This window comes from Fusarium redolens (assembly GCF_020744475.1).
Source record: "Fusarium redolens strain MPI-CAGE-AT-0023 chromosome Unknown BKA55scaffold_10, whole genome shotgun sequence".
NCBI classification, from domain to species: Eukaryota; Fungi; Ascomycota; class Sordariomycetes; order Hypocreales; family Nectriaceae; genus Fusarium; species Fusarium redolens.
The window spans coordinates 1,492,275-1,509,836 of NW_025763673.1; the positions used below are offsets into that span (position 1 = coordinate 1,492,275).

The 17,562-nt window shown below is 50.1% G+C and overlaps 6 protein-coding genes across 6 annotated transcripts; 2 read left to right on the forward strand and 4 right to left on the reverse strand.

Annotated features, from left to right (window-relative positions):
- Positions 1-2,512: 2,512 nt before the first annotated feature.
- BKA55DRAFT_572516 (uncharacterized protein) lies at positions 2,513-3,146 on the reverse strand (the record flags this gene model as incomplete). Its single annotated transcript, XM_046193143.1, has 3 exons — positions 2,513-2,746; positions 2,809-2,918; positions 3,008-3,146. Coding segments are annotated over 2 exons (249 nt in total), but the record flags the coding sequence as incomplete, so codon positions are not given.
- Positions 3,147-5,028: 1,882 nt separating this feature from the next.
- On the forward strand, positions 5,029-5,315 carry BKA55DRAFT_595185 (uncharacterized protein; the record flags this gene model as incomplete). The annotated part of the gene is made up of 2 exons (XM_046195761.1): positions 5,029-5,169; positions 5,226-5,315. The coding sequence occupies 2 exons, from the start codon at positions 5,029-5,031 to the stop codon at positions 5,313-5,315; spliced, it is 231 nt and encodes a 76-aa protein (XP_046048186.1).
- A 233-nt stretch (positions 5,316-5,548) lies between these two features.
- On the reverse strand, positions 5,549-6,535 carry BKA55DRAFT_572521 (uncharacterized protein). The gene has a single exon (XM_046193144.1). It carries the CDS (start codon positions 6,402-6,404, stop codon positions 5,757-5,759), a length of 648 nt encoding a protein of 215 aa, XP_046048187.1. The 5' UTR covers positions 6,405-6,535; the 3' UTR covers positions 5,549-5,756.
- A 450-nt stretch (positions 6,536-6,985) lies between these two features.
- BKA55DRAFT_572523 (uncharacterized protein) lies at positions 6,986-7,708 on the reverse strand. The gene is made up of 3 exons (XM_046193145.1): positions 7,559-7,708; positions 7,297-7,497; positions 6,986-7,249 (listed from the first exon to the last, which is right to left on the reverse strand). The coding sequence occupies exons 1-3, from the start codon at positions 7,592-7,594 to the stop codon at positions 7,088-7,090; spliced, it is 399 nt and encodes a 132-aa protein (XP_046048188.1). The 5' UTR covers positions 7,595-7,708; the 3' UTR covers positions 6,986-7,087.
- A 363-nt stretch (positions 7,709-8,071) lies between these two features.
- On the reverse strand, positions 8,072-8,605 carry BKA55DRAFT_703371 (uncharacterized protein; the record flags this gene model as incomplete). Its single annotated transcript, XM_046200621.1, has 2 exons — positions 8,072-8,446; positions 8,489-8,605. 2 exons carry the CDS (start codon positions 8,603-8,605, stop codon positions 8,219-8,221), a joined length of 345 nt encoding a protein of 114 aa, XP_046048189.1. The 3' UTR covers positions 8,072-8,218.
- Positions 8,606-10,746: 2,141 nt separating this feature from the next.
- BKA55DRAFT_572530 (uncharacterized protein) lies at positions 10,747-12,046 on the forward strand. Its single transcript, XM_046193146.1, has 2 exons — positions 10,747-11,340; positions 11,391-12,046. The coding sequence occupies exons 1-2, from the start codon at positions 10,945-10,947 to the stop codon at positions 11,892-11,894; spliced, it is 900 nt and encodes a 299-aa protein (XP_046048190.1). The 5' UTR covers positions 10,747-10,944; the 3' UTR covers positions 11,895-12,046.
- Positions 12,047-17,562: the final 5,516 nt, after the last annotated feature.

Below are 17,562 nucleotides of genomic sequence, written 5' to 3' on the forward strand. Positions count from 1 at the left end.
CAGCTGTCAAGCGTATCTTTCGATACCTCAAGGGATCACAAAATCTGGAACTAGTGTACCAAGGAGGACTGCAACCTCTCCTCGGCTACACCGACTCGGATTGGGCGGGAGACCTGGAGACTCGAAGATCAACGTCTGGATATGTGTTCAACCTCGGTACGGGCGCTATCAGCTGGAGCTCGAAGAGACAAAGAACTGTGGCCCTGTCGTCATGTGAAGCAGAATACATGGGGCAAACCGCAGCCGTAAAAGAAGCAGTCTGGCTGCGAGGTCTGCTCCAAGAACTGTTGAAAGAATACAAGGAAGTTCCAGAACTAAAGACAACTGTAATCTTCGGGGACAACCAAGGAGCGATCGCGATGTCGAAGAATCCGCAGTTCCATACAAGAACCAAGCACATTGATATTCAGCATCATTACTGCAGAGAGAAAGTCAATGATAGAACTGTTGAGTTCCAGTACATTTCAACAGGCAAACAAGTGGCCGACGGCCTAACAAAGGCCTTACCAAAGGATCGTTTCCTTCTATTTAGAAACGCACTAGGTCTCAAAGAACGACGACCATGAGAAGGTGCAGAGATGAACCAAAACAGGAGACCTGCCATGGACAGACAGGAGACCCACGGATCCAAGATTGCACGGAAACGTGAAGAAGGCGCAAAGGTGAGTTAGAGTGGGAGAGCTTCTAAGCAACTAGAAGGAAAGCCACGATCTCAAGGTTGTGCCGAGCGTGAGGAGCGTGCAAATATGGATTGAAGTGGGAGACCTATCATGGACAGGAGACCGGCGATTTCAAGAAAGATTTCAAGACCTGCAGAGACGGATGTAGGCAGGGGATCTTCTGCGGATAGAAGACCTGCAATCACAAGATCGCAAGACCTGCAGAGATGGGCATAGGCAGGAGATCTTCTGTGGGCAGAAGAAGACCTGCAGTCCCAAGAGAGCTTGCGAGACCTGCAGAGATGGGCTTCAGTGGGAGATCTTCTGTGTATAGAAGAAGACCTACGATCCCAAAGAAAGATTGCAAGACCTGCAGAGACGGGCATAGGCAGGAGATCTTCTGTGGACAGAAGAAGGCCTGCGGTCCCAAGAAAGCTTGCAAGACCGTGCAAAGATGGGCTTCAGTGGGAGATCTTCCGCGGACAAGAAGAAGACCAACAAGTTCAGGATTGCATCGGACTGAAAGGAAAGGTGCAAAAATGAACTTGGAAGGAGATCTTCTGCGGACAGAAGAAGACCCATTGCCCCAAGATTGCACGAGACCATTAAGAGATCCTGAGCGCCCATGTCGAGATAGCTCTTTCCCTGCAGTTTTCACCCACGAAGGTGTTTTTGGGGTTTTAACGAGGCTCGACAGGCGTGCACATCAAGCCCAACAGCAGCTCGAGTGGGAGTGTTGAGACAGTGTGGCTAAGGTGGTCCGACCTACTGGTGGCTGGGATGTGGATACTATTTAAGGAGCTGTGCTCCTCTCAGGCACATGTAACTTAGAACATACAACAATACAATGAACCTATTTGTTTTATCAATTCAAGCAGTGGGTGAAGAGCAGGACAGCAAAGACTACGGTGACGGGAAGTGAGCTTGAGCGGTATCTGCGGCTAGAGCCGCAAGAGACTGAGGATCCAATTGAGTGGTGGATGGCTCACCAGGGACAATTTCCGACGGTCAGCCAGTTAGCTCTCGATATACTCGCGATACCGGCGATGGCAACTGATTGCGAGAGGTCGTTCAGCCTCGCCAAGTTGACGATGACGTCGCAGAGGCTTTCGATGACGACGGAAACATTGGAGAAGTTGCAATGCCTGAAGAATTGGGTCAGACATGGTGCGGTGAAGCTGGGGGCGATAGCAAGTGGGGGAGACGAGGTCTAGTGGAAGATTGGGACATAGTAGCAGGAGAGAATAGAGGGTGAGATTTGAAATATTTGAAATATTTGAATAAATATTCCAAACAACAAATCCAACGTTGAAGGTTGTCAAATATCTCAAATATGACCCCGGATTTGATTTGTTTGATTTGAGGGCAGCGCTGCGACAGAGTAGGCGGTTACTCTAAAAGGATCGACCGGGCTCTACCAGGCAAACATACGCAAGCACTATACGATGGACTCAAGAGGCGAGAAGCTGACGTGCTCTCGCAGCTCCGCACGGGAATGGCGAGGATCAACAGCTACCTAAGCAAGATAGGAGCCGCAGAATCAGATATGTGCGAGTGTGGACACGCACCAGAGACGATGGAGCATTTTCTATTCCGGTGCACAAGATGGGAGATAGAACGTGAAGCCATGCGACAAGTTGGACAAGGCATGATGGGCAACCTTTCCTTCTTTCTGGGCGGAAAGTCGGCCTCGGATAGACTAAAGTGGACACCTAACCCAGAGGCGGTGCGAGCGACAGTCAAATTTGCGATGACGACGGGACGATTGAGCCGAGAGGGAAGTTAAGAAGGGGAGAAACAGAAAATTACTAAATATTAACACAGCAGTCAATCACTAACAACAAACAGCCTCAAGTTGGCAGACCATGCTTCAGCTGCTGAAGGTAGGATGCTGAACACTTGGAGAAGTCGGCCTTCAAGCAGGCCTGTCAAGCAGAGTCAAGCGAGGCTTGAACGGAAAAGACATAAGAAGAGAAGTGGGGCTTTCCTTTGTGTAGACCGGATCAATGCGGAGGAATCGTAAATAGCTTAGCGTACCTGCTGGCCCTATGGGATTCGTTCTCCCGGGCGTAATAAACTCTATCTATCTATAATTAGTCAGCACAGCCCACTGTAATTTCCAGCAACACTCACTGTAACTTTTCTGCCACTAAGGACTACTTTGGTATCTCAATGGGCAAGCTTTGGCACGCCTTCTATGGCCTTCTCTGTGACATTTGCTACAGGTAGGTTGCTTTTTGTTTTGTCGCTCATCTTGCTCTGGGGGTTGCTCGTCTTGTGACTCATCTTGCAGTTCGTCTCGCGGCTCATCTCGAGATTGATGAAGCTCGTGATTGTGTTCAGAAAACCGGGCTTCAGTACGAAATTCGAGAAGCCAATTGCCGCTCCGTTTTTGCAAAGCAAAAACAGAAAATTGACAACCGGAACGAAACTTATTACATGAATACGTAACAGTAGTTTGACTGGAGGCATTAGTGGATGATCTTCCTATGATAAGTTTGAAGCCATTAGTTGCTGCCCATATATGGAGATCAAGGGACAGATCCTCGTGTGATCTATACCACTGCTGAAGAGGGAAAGAAGCTGCTGTGTTGGAATCCATTGATGGTTGTAGTGGTAGTTCCCAGTGGTGAGACAGGCAGAAAAGTTAGTGAGTGTTGCCGGAAATTACAGTGGGGCTCCCACTGGAACGACGCCCAGGCGCCGCAACAAGATCGGCGCCCGGGCGTCGCGATAAGATTTTAGCGGGTCCCAGAGTAATTTGATTGGCTGGCCAGCACATCAACTCATACCAATTATGCTGACGGCACGAGACCTTTAGGTGAAGTCATGAGTCTACGATAAAGGTAACTAAGTTAATTACATTGAAGAATAAAGCTTCTTCAGCCCTCATGTCCTCTTCGGCTTGCCTCAAAATGTCCCCCATGCCGCGTCTAGTAGCTTCCTTACCGTCGTTTTCTAGCTGCCTTTTGACCTGAGCATCGGTGCGTCTAACCTCTTCAAAATCCCAGTCAATATAGGCCATCATTTCTTCCTTTGTCCATTTTCTTCGTCCTCCTTGCGGCAAATGGCAGTACTGGCCCACTTGTTTGTGGTCTTGGCACCAGGTATACATTTCTCTACCATATCGCTGCGGAAGACCTATTGCCCTGCGGTATTGTTGATTGGTCTTGAGGCTGCCAGCAGGTTGGCTTTCATACCATGCTGCTCTCGCGGCGACATAACGTCGATATATAGCCTCAGGTGCGTAATACGGCAACTCTGGAACTGATTGCGTCAATGGCGGTGACGGTGACGGTGACAGCGCTGGCTGTGATCGTGTAGGTAGGTCTGATTCCTCGGTAGTCTCCAGTGATTGCGGAGTTGTACCTCGTACTGTTGTAGTAATCGAACCAGATCTTGATCCGAAGTAAACAAAAAAAAATCTACGGGTGATAGAGATGCAGTTGCTGGCCAATCAAATTACTCTGGGACCCGCTAAAATCTTATCGCGACGCCCGGGCGCCGTTCCAGTGGGAGCCTTACAGTGGGCTGTGCTGACTAATTATATGACCCGTGTGTGTACGGACCCGTGTCCCTATCCCTTCAATTGTCGAGGAGCTCCGGTCGGGTCACAGCAGGGGTGGGCAGCCAATAAAAATGCATCGGATTGAAGGTACCTAGCCTTTCACCTATTTTAGCCTATGGTAGAAGTACCAGCAATCTCTCGAGTTACAAATCGCTACATCATACTGCTCACATCCCCTCATGTACCTCCTCGTTGACAGGGGTGGTGTGGGGCGGGGTACTGTTAGATACGCACGAATACGACGGGGTGAGTGTATCCAAGTGGAGCAGAATGTTGTGATGTTATTGATCGTCGACCTGATTCTTTGATCAGTCTGTCCGAGAGGGGTTTCACCCCTCTTTTGGATACAAGAATAATATTGCAATAAGGGAAGTGGAGCCCATTCCCAGCCGCCAATCTAACAGGTACTCGCCGGAGCTCCTCGACAATTGAAGGGATGTGGCCCCTTGCACCGTCACCTTGAGTTTCTCGTATCGGAACATTATATTACGGTCTTCCAATAGTCAAATGACCCAACCATTATAACGACGCCAGTGTAAGCTTATCTTTGGCGCATAACTGGATCACTTCACATGCGAGTCACCTCGTAATGGCCTGCACAATGACCAGAACTGACCTCTATTCTAAATATAATTCAGAGGAGGCAATGCAATTGTAGTACGAGATCTGGAGATTGGAAGCACTCCAGTCAAGTATAAAATGCCATCTCAAGCAGCCATGCGCTGACTTCTTCATCATCAATAGCATCCACTCGCTACCATAAAATTCAATCAATCGTTACACATCAACGCCATTGTCATCATGAAGGTTATCCCTCTTCTCACCACTATGACTGCCCTCGCAGCTGCTACCCCAGCTCCTAAAGGCTGTACGCCTGGAACCTACTCGTGCACGCCCGACCTCAAGGGCTGGCAGGTCTGCAATGTCGGCCGCACCTGGGTAGTAAGTCTCTCCGTTCCATGGCGGTGGATGACAGGAAAAGCTTATCCGGTTTTTAGTTCGCCGGTGTCTGTCCCCCGAAGACGGGTTGCCTGTTTAACAAGCAGAACGGCTCGCCGTATTGCGTTCCCCCTGGCTTCCATTTCTGATTCGGCTGCATTGCCGCGTCGTTGGGAAGTGTCGTTTTCTACTGCTTTTGTTGATTCTGTTCTTTACTCAACTCTTGGTGCTTACTCAGTGCGGTATACGAGGGCGCTGATTAGTGCATCTTGATGTCAATCCTTTGCTAGCGACAATGTGGATATAGTGCCAGCTCTTTGTAGATAGGCTCGTTCTTTAATGTATCTTTACTTTTGCTTTATCACATAACAATGCCCTGGATTCTAATGTCTAGTATATGCAGTGAAAGAGATACCTATTAATAGCCTAGTATCTGAGTAAAAGCAAACATGCTAATAAGTTGAATCCCCAAGTTGCCAGCCTTAACAACTAATGATACAATTTCTCAACCAAAATTTGCAAGCCTCCAGGAAAGAAGATGCACATTCCCCATCGGCTAAAACCAACTCCAGATCACCAAAAGAATCCGTTTAGACAACCTTCTCGTATTTGTAATGTGTATCAACAACAGTCTTTACTTCAACAGTTGTGTTCTCGCCAGTCTCTGCGACTGCATGGGCAACCACGTCATCCCCATATGGCCATTCCTCTTTCATCTTCTCCGGCGTGTCATACTCTGCATAGTCAAGAGGATCAAGTAGCTTGCGCGCTGCGTTGCTTGCATCAGTCCGGTGAACAAAAGTCCCCTCTATCTGCATCTCCTGCACGCAGCCAGTTCGATCTTTATTGTAGTCGATGACGGTCTGCGTCACGTAGTAAAGCGAAGGTGCTCCTTGGGGTAGTATGATAGATCCATCGCTGTCTCCCAGAAGCTGTTCGGTGTTGGGTGTAGCCTGGATAGAGATCTGGAATACCTGGCCCGCAGGAGCCTTAGCGTAGACCAGAACTCCATTGCCATAAGCCCAGTCTCCAGTGTGGCTTGAATGGGCGGCATACTCGATGAAGTCGTCCGGTTCGTATCTCAGCGTATGGAGGACTCTGAAAGCCGAGTCTTTGGCGGCTTCGAGTGTCGTACGTGTGCCGAGAATGTAGATGGATCGTTTGGCCCCCGACGGGTCTAGATGGAAGTCGATGACTGTTAGGATGACATGGTAGAGGAGTTCGGAACTGTTCGACATGATGAACTTTCAAGTAGATATTAGGTATTTAAACACAGAAGATGGTGGTTTAATGAATAAGTCAGGTTTGATGACCCAAGAGTGCTCGAAGCGACTGAAGGGACTACGTGAAAATATATCCATATTGTCTGATGTGCATTTTGAAATCAGAGAACGCGTATCGTCATAGTAGTCAAATGAACGACGCTGCGGGGCTGTCTCGACATGTCTTCATTGGTCATGCGATAAAGGCGACGCCCTCAAACTCAATTGAAACTGCCCAATGTTTATTAATCCCTGTCAGAAGATTCGCACCTGATCCTTGTTGTGTAGAGGCCGCCTTTTTCATCGCATTCAGAGCTGTCATATGTCAGTCATAAGAGCAAATCGTGTTATCAATTGTTCAACCCGGGTATTCAGCGAATTGGATTAATAGGATTTACTCACATGAACATCTGTGGCCTCTGAATGGCTGAATGGGAGTGCCTCGTCACATCATGCTGCGCGCCGTTGTGGCGTGATGCTAACGCTACAAATGGTAAGTGACGGTGGTGTCCATCATATCATAACCTAGAGCCTCAGAAACCTGTTCAAATCCGAATCTTCGATCAATTGCAGATGAGGGTTCATAAAGTAAAATTCATATCAAACGCAACATCCCAGTCACTTGCCTCTGTGGGGAATCTTGGTGGGGGACCATCCTTTCACTCCATAGCAGTCATGTCTAGCCCTAGCATCACCCACTTGGGGAGCCCTGAGACCCCGACCCCGACCCCGACCCCAAGCCATGCGATGCTGGGGTGGTTGGCTCCAATTCTGCTGCCGCTTATGGCTTTGACAATTCTATTCCTGGTTGGAATACCGAAGTATGTCTTGTCTTTTGCAAAGAGCTACGAGACTAACGATTGTGAAGAGTCTTTAGATGGTCGAGGCCGGGAACTTCTGTGTCCTCGGAGGAAACATCACCGACTTCTAGGTCGTCAGGTTCTTCTCGACATCGAGACCTGCCGCACCTCGATGCCCTTGCTCCTTCTAGAACGAGCAAAGATATGAGGTGGGACATCATGCACCATGTACACGCCTCCTGGGCTGTACCGGCCTCAAACATGACATGGTATATCTCTGAACATGCCACTATTCGAAGGCACCTACTAACCACCATGCTCTATATTCAGTGCTATTTGTTTGTGTGATGTTATGGATACGGACATGGTTCGCCAATTGGACTGTCAGCATACCTTTCACTCCTATTGTATCGCGGCCTGGTACCTGGCGGAACACGACACATGCCCTATATGTATGCATAACTTTGTCATCAATTATTGTACAATATCAAGGCCACGGCAGGCCCATGTCTAGAAAGACTACGTAGATAATATTTAGATGTCACACCTGGATCTATCCTGAGTTGTATCGACTAATTACACATCCTTTATCGTCTGCCGAATATGCCAGCTGACCCAGTCATGATGTGCCGATCTATGAGTCAAATCTAGTGTTCTTGAATCGTGGGGTTAAAACAAAGAGGAAGGTTCATCCTCTCACCGGGCGTTAGTTTGAGTCCGGCAGATGATATTATACCTTGGTCTTAAGCATGAAAGATATGCAGCCACTGGGACTATCTTCGAGTTACGGAGCAGTTGGTCTGCTATTCTATGTGGGTGGTGGACATGGGTCTGAACGTACTTCACGAAAGACACATGCATATATTAGTTGAGTGGTTCCCCTCACAAACATGCGCAATAACCTTAACTATTTATCTCCACATGGTTGTCGCCAACCTCCAGCGTTTCTTATCTTTCCTTCTCAGGCCTTCGTTAAAAGTATCCCCTCTGTCACTGACTCATGAACCTTTTATTTAGATCCCTTATTTGAGTAGACAGATATCTGTTCTCTTCCTCGAGAGTAAGGATGCGATGCCTTGCGGCATCCAACACTTCGCCTCGACTGTAACAAAAATCCGGTGCTTCCGAGTCCCCGTCGCCCACAGCCTCGTTCCTCACCTTGGAAGCCTCGAGCACAGCGAGTAATCGCTCAAACCTCAGTTTCAGGCGTGTGCGATACTACTTCTCTATGTTGTTATGGCACTCCCGTTCTTGAAGGACATGTGCAGGAAGTCGGGCTTTCTTGTGGGCTTTCTTTGGTTTATGGGATGATGAGCACATTTTCACTTCCGAAATTCCCGCAGTAAGTGACTGCGGCGGGACTGTTGTCTGGTTCATATCGGAACAAGCTGAATCGAGTTTCTGTTTGGAATTTCTTGGCTGTGGTATTTGCCCGCTCCGCAGAAGCAGATCGTCATCCCCAATGAGGTTTGTGAGGCAAGAGGGAAATTTTCCTATCTCATATGGCTCACTAGAAGAGGGGTCTGATGGTGGTTGAGTGAGGGGTATGTTGGGAATTGGTGAGATTGCCGACAGGTGATAATCAGGTATTTCGTATAAAGGGTCGACAAAAACAGGGTCTGGAGAGGATGAGTATCTGTATTCGATAAGATCAAGGGTTTCTTACTCTGCTCAAATTGGTTCAGGATGTTATCGAATACCGACTACGAAGTGTCAGCCTTGAATACGATACGGGATGGCAAGGTGCTGTGAGATCAACGGTGTCTTCTTGGTTACACGAACGAGGGAGATGGTGCAATGAATCGAGATTACCTAGATGTGCCAAGGGTTCTACCCATAATGGGCGAAATCGAGTTTAGTAGACCCGATTTGCAAACACATAACGTACTCCACAAGCGAGTCGGACGTACAAGCGAGTCGGACGTACAAGCGAGTCGGACGTACAAGCGAGTCGGACGTACAAGCGAGTCGGACGTACAAGCGAGTCGGACAAAAATCACTCAACTTCCTCCTTTTACATTTAATCAATTAACTTACTCTATCAAGCAGAACTCAGCCGAGGATTTGACGAGTAGCTGCAAAAGATTCGACCAATACTGATCATGCCGGACAGTTGATAGCTAAGATGAAGTCATCAGTCAAAATGAATACTAAAGAAGTTACAGTGAATTCCTACTTGAAAAAACCATGCCCCTGACGGTATGTTCAGGTCTAAACTGGACTTCAAGACGCAAGACGCATCCGTACCAAACAACTAGACCTGGAAAAGTTCCCATGCTTATAATCGTGTACAATACCAATAAAAGTGATCTCGCATCGATAAAATAAATACCATAATAAACTGATTTCGTTGGGATCGACACTAGTGAATATTTCTTCAGGTCTCTTGGCGATTAGGGCCAACAGTACTTGGGTAGGGCCGGTCTCTAGGCCCTACCCAAAGTAGTACATTCAGTCAATTTCTAATTCAACGGGAAATGCTTAGCCAGGGGACTGTGCCCCTAGCCCGCTGACAGGGGGACTGTGCCCCGAGCACACAGGTCCTGTGCGCCTAGACGGCGCCGGTACATTGCGGGGTACGAAAAGTTAGCTCAGAGACGCATTTTTCGCAAAACATCATGGTAAATCAGCCAAATCAGTCTCAATTGAAACAATGATGAAGAAACACACCGAATTCACATACAAAGAGATATGAGAAAGTACCTATTGTTCTGATCATTTTGATTGGTCTTACCCCCTTGTCGGTACCTCGCTGGAGTCTTGTGCCGCTTGAAGAGATAGGCGGAGCTTATCGCTGTTGCCAGACAAGAGTTCCTGGGCCACACGGTTTGAAGGAAAAGAATAATTTGGGAAAGCGCTAGACAGGTTAGCTAGACCAAGTATATGACTAAATAGATTATTTTCACATTGCTAAGTTAAGAATTATCGTAGTTCTTCGCGTAAACTTATCATAATATAGCTTAATCCTGATCATAGCCGGACTTCAAGTTACCAGGGTTGTTGAAAGTGGGGAAGCGCCCCGGAGAAGCTACCTAAGTGGGACCTATCAGCCAAATATTGCTTTTAAACTCGGTCAGGGTACGATTCCAGCTTTACCGGGATAGATGGTTCTAGATCTTCCAGGCTGGACAACTTGTGCACGAGTCGGATGGGAGGCCTCGGCGGGTACCGGGGCCAAATTCCTTGTACCTATCTTCGATCAAATTACATGAAGCCCTTGTTATAATAGTGCTCCATCCTTTGGACTTGCTATGTACTGCTACACAATCCTTCCACAACTTCTCGAACGAGAATACTTATCACCCAAAGTTGTTAAAAGGAGTGGATACCTGGGTTATGTACACTGAATTAGCACAGCGTAGACTGACAGGTGGTACCCGTAATGATGGCTGACAGCCATGGTGGATTCCTGATGAGAACTAGTGAGCTCTGTAAGACTGCTTCTTCATTGGTCAAGTCTGACAAATGAGCACCTGGGAATTCTGACTCCGCAAACGGAGAGTAACGTGCCCGACGAAGCATAATATGCCGCTACGCCTTACATACATGCTATGGATCATTCCTGCACAATGACGAAGTAAAGCTTCCATTATTACATCACTATTCGACATGACATTGTCAAGTTAGCATCGTTCCACGATTGGTTATCAGCTGTTCTGGTGCCTTCCTGGCTGGCGCGAAGATTTGATGTATAAATTATTTGCGCGGTCAACTCTATGCTACTGGGACCATCAGATTTGCCTTATCACAGTCTTGCCTGTACCAGCAATCAACCACTCTCAAGCAATCGCGCAAGCACGCCCCCAGAGAAGTTGACAACTTCTACAATGAGTCGACACGTTCTGATCGTCGGCGGCCACGGAAGGATTGCTCAGATCCTTACGCAGAAACTACTGAAGAAGTCGTGGACCGTCACTAGCCTCATTCGGAGTCAGGATCAAGTCTCCCAGATCAACAGCCTGGCCGCTGCTAACCAGGGAAATTTGAACGTGCTGGTCCGTAATTTGGAACATGTCGACGATACTTCCCAGGCAAGATCGATCCTCGATGAAGTCAAATCAGATACCGTTGTTTGGTGCGCTGGGGCAGGCGGACAAGCAAGACCCGACCAAGTAAGAAATATGTCAACTCAAGCGAAAATGGCTACTGATAACCTTGCCAGACATTTGCCATCGATCAAGATGCTGCTATTAACTTTATTAAGGCTGCAGTCCAAACGCCGACTGTTAAAAAATTACTTCTTATCTCGTATATTAACTGTCGTCAAAAGCGACCTAGTTGGTGGGATCAGGACGCCTGGATATACGCGCAAGAGATGCAGAGAAGCGGTCTCTTGAGCTACTGTCAAGCGAAATTAGCAGCAGACGAAATACTTCTTCAGGAGGCATCTAGCCGAGCTGACTTCTCGGGGATAAGTCTTCGCCTGGGGATACTGTCGGACGAACCAGCAGGGCCGATTGAACTTGGAAAAACTAAAACGTCGAGGGGCAATGTTAGCCGGGAATCTGTAGCTGAGGTTATTGTGTTGCTGCTTGAGCATGAGACGGTGCAGACAGCCTGGCTGGATATGCTCGATGGCGCTGAAGATATTGGAACTGCTGTTGAGCGAGTAGTCAGTAACCGAGAGGATGCGGCTGTGGAAAAAGGAAACCGAACGCAGGCCTAGGTGTCAAGGGCAAGGATCACGACCATCGTGAATAACTTCACGGTTGCCATGAACTCTAAATCACAGGCAGCATCCTGCTGCCTAGACGATCGGCAGATTGAACATGAGTATAAGAGACCGACTCTCGTCGCTCCTTTAGATAGAAAATCAAGTGCTCATTTGATCTTGGCTGTCCATCCGTGCATGCGATAGCGCAAACACCTACATATTATCATGAACACAACCATGCAGTACCCACCTGCCGGTCATACCCACCTACCGGTCAGCGAAAAAAAAATTCCCCCATACATAATGCACTTTTGTAACCTCATGGGAAAAATTTAATAAAAATAGTAAAAATAAGTTTATCTCTGGAATTCAGATCAAAATTGGATCTATTTTAATATTTTTTAGGTCTTTTAACCTCACGCCCTGTGCGGGTGCGTACGACACCTAATTCTTCCTTCCCTGAATATAACCTCTCATCCTCTTCCATCCCTCCCACCTCGATCACATCCTCAACAACACCCGCCCCTTCAATTGCTTCGTTTGGCTCTGAAATAGTGTCACCAGCCGCTAAAGCCTCTGCCAGCGTCATAAATTTCTTATTGGGGTTCGGTATCGCCTTCCTCTTCTTGCCTCTACTCAACCGGCCAACTTCCTCCTCCAGGCTGGCTATTCTGGTGCTCAAAGAGGCGATCTTGGACTCTTGGGCTTCAAACCCTTTTGATATCACAGAATACCGCCTTCTGGTAGAAGGGCTCTTGTCCTTCCCCAGGTCTCTGATGTGACGGCTGGTCTTTGGCGTATTATCAGAGTCGACTTGCCCGTCTCTGTGGCCGTCTGATCCAGGCGTCGTTTCCTTCTTGTCTGGTTGAATTTCGGCATGTATGAGCGCTTTCCGTCGTGAAATCGGCCAGTTCCCAGTTACTCTCCAGCCTGAAAGGATGTTTTTCTTCGCCATACCCTCTTCCCTGGCTTTGGCATAAGCCTTGATGAAGTTGACCTTGTTCACGGGCGCAGAATCCGTCAGGCTTGCCAGTTTTTGGAGTTCTTTTCGATATGCAGCCTTGGATGTGTTGAAAACACCATTATCCAGTGGCTGTAGGCCATAAGAGCAATGTGCAGGCAGGTAACAGCAATACACGTTGTTCAAAAAACACTTGGCCATCCACTCATCCTGGATTTTCAGTCAGCGGTATTTCTGATCGAGAACAGGTAGACACCCACAGATACATGGCTCCCATGGCCATCTAATATGATGAGCCTTGCATCAGACTCATCTGCTGGCTGGGTTTGGGGAAGATAGACCTCCTGGAGCCACTCGACTGCGATATGGTTGTCCGTCCAGCCGTTGTCGGACGTGATATAATACCAGTCGGCGATCTTTCTGAACTCGTCCATAAACCACTGCTGCTGAAGCTCCTTGCCTTTAAAGATAATACCAGGCTTTAGAAGACGGCCATCTGCAGTGACGGCTTCGATAAAACTAGTCCAAGTGCGGGACTGTGAACCTTTGAGGAAGGCCTTCCTCCTGGGATCGCTACTGCCAATTACCAAGGAATCCAAACCTAGATTTGCAATTTATTGGTAATTCTTGTATCAGAAGTGGTCAGTACTCACCAAATCCAGCCATGATGCCGCCCTCGTCAACATTAACCGTGTTCTCAGGCTTGATCCAGCCATATTCGCTCTCCCGGATATCAAAGTACCAATTGACGGCCATTGGGGTAAAAGAATTGAACCTTGCAGCTTCCTGGCGTTTTCCCACCTTCGTATCGATCTCTGGATGGCGTTTAATAAACCTGGCTAGCCAGTGTACACCGATAGGCCTTTCCCGGCCCTGCTGTCTCAACAGGGCAGCTACCGTGGCGCGAACTTGACTGTGGGAAGGAGCATAGCCCAAGGCCTCTTGTCGAAGTATCCATGTAACTAATCTAGCCTCTTGGGATTTGTATAACAACTGGGCAGGTTGGGTGACCTCGGACTTTGACGGTAGGCCTCTTAATCGGTCAGACAGAGTGGTTTGGGGCATTCCATGCTTCTGGGCGGCCTGGTGCTGCGAGAGGTCATTATCTGTAACATCCAGTATAGCTTCAATGACATCATTCTCTGTATAAGACTGTTGAGGCATTTTCAAGGCGATTAAAGGAAGCTGCTATAGATAAAAATTTGATGAAATTTCGTTGCTGCGGGTATGAGATCAAAATTGGCTGAAAAGTTTGTAACGTACACGATAAGCAGAACTTATCGTGGGGTCGTTTTGCGGAGTAATTTCGGGAAATCGTATGTGATTACACAACTACCATCTGATAAGTGCCCGGCGCCGCGCACGCGAATATCTCGACGGTTAGGAGCCAAATCGATGCAATTCCAGGGCTGGAGGACTGCTACGCTCTGGCGGTCCGTTTGGTTCAAGAGCGACGCTGTATAGGCGAGCGGGCGCTGAGATATTTGCGTGTGCAGCGGCTGGGGGGCCAGGCTTCGCTGCAAGGACTACGACATAGCAATGCGCTGATCCTGCTGCTCCTTAATCTTCAAAAAAAATAAAAAATATAAAAAATAAAAATATGCCTTCTAGATAGATAGATAGATACGGACTAGTTACCGCTATAAATATATAAAGATCCTACCTGACGGCCAGCTTACCGTCGACGAGGGGCGGTCCGCCTCCTCCCTAGCCGAGCCCAGCGCCCCCGATGGCCCTGGTCCCGAGTCGGCCTTGGTCCCGGGTCTGGGTCATCGGGCACGGGGGTCCCTACCTGTACCCGTATCCGGCCCTGGCCCTGGCCCCGCCGGCGGCGCTGTTTGAGCTCGTCGACGAGCCGGTTCAAGCTCCGGCCGGCGCGTAAGAGCTCTAGCTCTGCAACTGCCTCCTCCTCGCTCTTGCCGGACGCCGTGCGGGCCAAGAGCTCGTCCCAGATCACCTTCCGGCGACAGAACTGCACCCTGATCCCGTTCCCCGGGCGCCAGCGGCTTCCCCACGTCTCTTCTAGCACCCGTACGGCCGGCTGACCTGCAATCCCTTCCTCCCACTCCTTCCAGACATCCCGCACTGTAAAGACCTTGGCCAGGGCTGCAACGACGGGCATACCTGGTACTGGAGGCTCTGGAGCCGGAGCCGGAGCCGTATTGAAGTTCAAGGTAGGGGCTGCCGACGGCGCCGGCGCCAGCGACACTGCTGGCCCGGCTCCAAAGTGGCCGGTAAAGGTGATTGGGACCTTGCCCTGGAGCAGGGAATCGAGACCGCCCTGGATTCCCTCTAGCCGGGCCTCTAATCGGATGGCGAGTCGCTGGTTATTCTGTAAGAGGGCCTCGCGCGTGCTCTCTAACACGCCGCTTAGCTCTGGCAGGGCGCGTTGTACGAGCAGGCTTAACGGCTCCGTAGCCCCTGCCGCGTCGGAGCGAACGGCGACGGCGAACTCGTCCCATTCAGACCCGTTGAAAGGGGCATAGGCGAAGAAGGGCAGCGACGGGTAGCGAGGCTGCAAGACAGCCAGGTCCTGTAAGAGTACTATGCGCAGGCGCCGCATAAGCTTAAGGAAGCCGTCAGCGGCTAGGTCGTCGTCGTCGAGGCCGCCTTCTGCCCAGCATTGCCGGCGCGCGCGCGCTTCAAAGCGAGGCTCCCACTCCTCGATCCACGGCCAGAGCTGCTTTTGTAAGACGTACGGGGGTTCATTAGCCGCACGCGCGAGGAAGTAGTCCCCCGGCGACGCCGAGAAGCCGGCGACGATGCGCATGAACTGGCGCGGTAGGTGCGTAAGATAGGCCTGGCAAAGCACGCTCTGGTTCCAGCGGCCGGCCTGCGAGATCTGTGCGAGCGACGTGCCGTAGGTCTCAGCGTCCTGGGCGCCTACCCTGCGCGGGAGGTGAGTCTTCTTTGACGCGACAAGGCCAGCGGCGCCGAAGATACGCCAGGTCTCTTGTAGCTGCGTCGGGTACGAGAGCTCCTGCTCGCGGTCCCGTCCAACAAGGGCCTTGATCCGATACCAGTCCTGGCGGCGCCGGAAGGACGGGGGCGACTCGCCGGCGACGTGCCAGCGCCAGAAGAAGAGCTGTGCCAGAGCCCCTTGCGTACAGAGCAAGGGGTCCTTATGCCGGAGGGCGCCCATGAACTCTTTCTTTGCCGTCTTGTTCAGCTTACCGTCTCGCAGAAGGGTCACGAGGCAGCCACAGGGGGTCGGGCCTTCTGAAGACGGATAGTCGAGTAGGGATAGGTCCGCAAGCTCCATCTTACGGCGGTTCTCCCCTCGTAGGAGGTAGTAGTGGCCGAATAGGAGGTCGACTCGCGTACGGAGGTTTTGCGGCATGTATGCGGCCCCGCTGAGAAGGAGATCCTGGATCCGGAGCCATTCATCGTGCGAATAGCCGGCCTGGATCCCGTCGGTTCCGCGGTCTTTAAAGGAGGCGCGGTCGTGCTTCCCCCGCTGTCGGCCCCGTTGCTCAAGGAAGCCCCGTACGGCGGCGCCCCTGGGGTTCTCCGTGTTCGCGTTACCGTGGGCTACCTGGAGCCGCCAGAGCTCGATAACGGCCGCGATATAGGCGTCGATAGTGCCCTTCGTAAGCAGAGATCCTTCGGAAAGGTCTGCTGCAGCCGGCGCAAGGGCCGTGGGTGGCACGTAGCCCTCGCGGTCGTCCGCGAGCAGCTCGGCGGCCTCGACCAGGGGGACCTCAAGGGCTTCGGCTAGGCTTTCGGCCTCTGCCAGGGCCGCGGCCTCGAGCTGCTCCTGTTCAAGCTGCTGCCGTAACTGTACCGCCTTGCCTTTGCCCTTACCCTTACCCTTACCCCGTGCCCGTGCCCGTGCCCGTGGCTTCTTCTGCGGCGGCGCTACGCGTCGTAAGAGGATATCCTCTTTGAGCCACGCCGCTAGCTTGTCCGGCGTTACGAGCTCGCCGTCGGGCCAGCTATAGAGTGAGCCGTCTGCCGCAGGCCGGGGCGTACGGCACCAGGCCTATAGGTTTTCGTCTGTTAGCCGTCCATGGGGCTCCTGCGTAAAAAGAGGGAAGGGAAAGGGGGAAGAGAGGGGGGCGGCCGGGGAGGACGCGCCTTCCACTCCCGCTGCTTCGCAGCGTAACTCCGCGCCGTGTTCGCCGGCTGTTCGTCCTTCTTCGCCTGGAGGCCCGCCCTCCGGGCGGCGCGGGCGCGCTCGTCTGCGGCCGTGTACGAGTCGTCTGCGGCCATCTCGGTCGATCGAGGCCTTTCTATGTGGTGTCGTTTTTCCGTCCGGAGCTAGATAAGTTGCGGGGACTTATCAAACGCACTTATCAGGCGTCGCGCACACGATTTCACGGGCCGCCTTTTGCGGTGGATAAGTTGTCACGTGGTCTAAGCGAATTACGACGTAATTGCGGGCACCATCGATAAGCAAGTGGATCAGACAAGCGAGTGGATCAACCCACTTTTCACCTTAAAAGCTATTTTTTAAATAATTCTTAAAAATCGAAATTAAACCTAAAATGGCTAGGATTTTAATAGCTTATATACAAGTCCTATAGTAAGCTATATTAATTTCCCTACATTTTTAAAAATATCCTATATAGCTATAAATCTTAAAGTCTAATTACACTGTAAAATGCACTGTATTTTAAGGTTTTCTATATGAAACAGAATAATTAAAAATCTTTAAAAAATACTTACTTATATAGTTAACTATACCATTTTAGGAAATAATTTTATTAGATTTTTAGC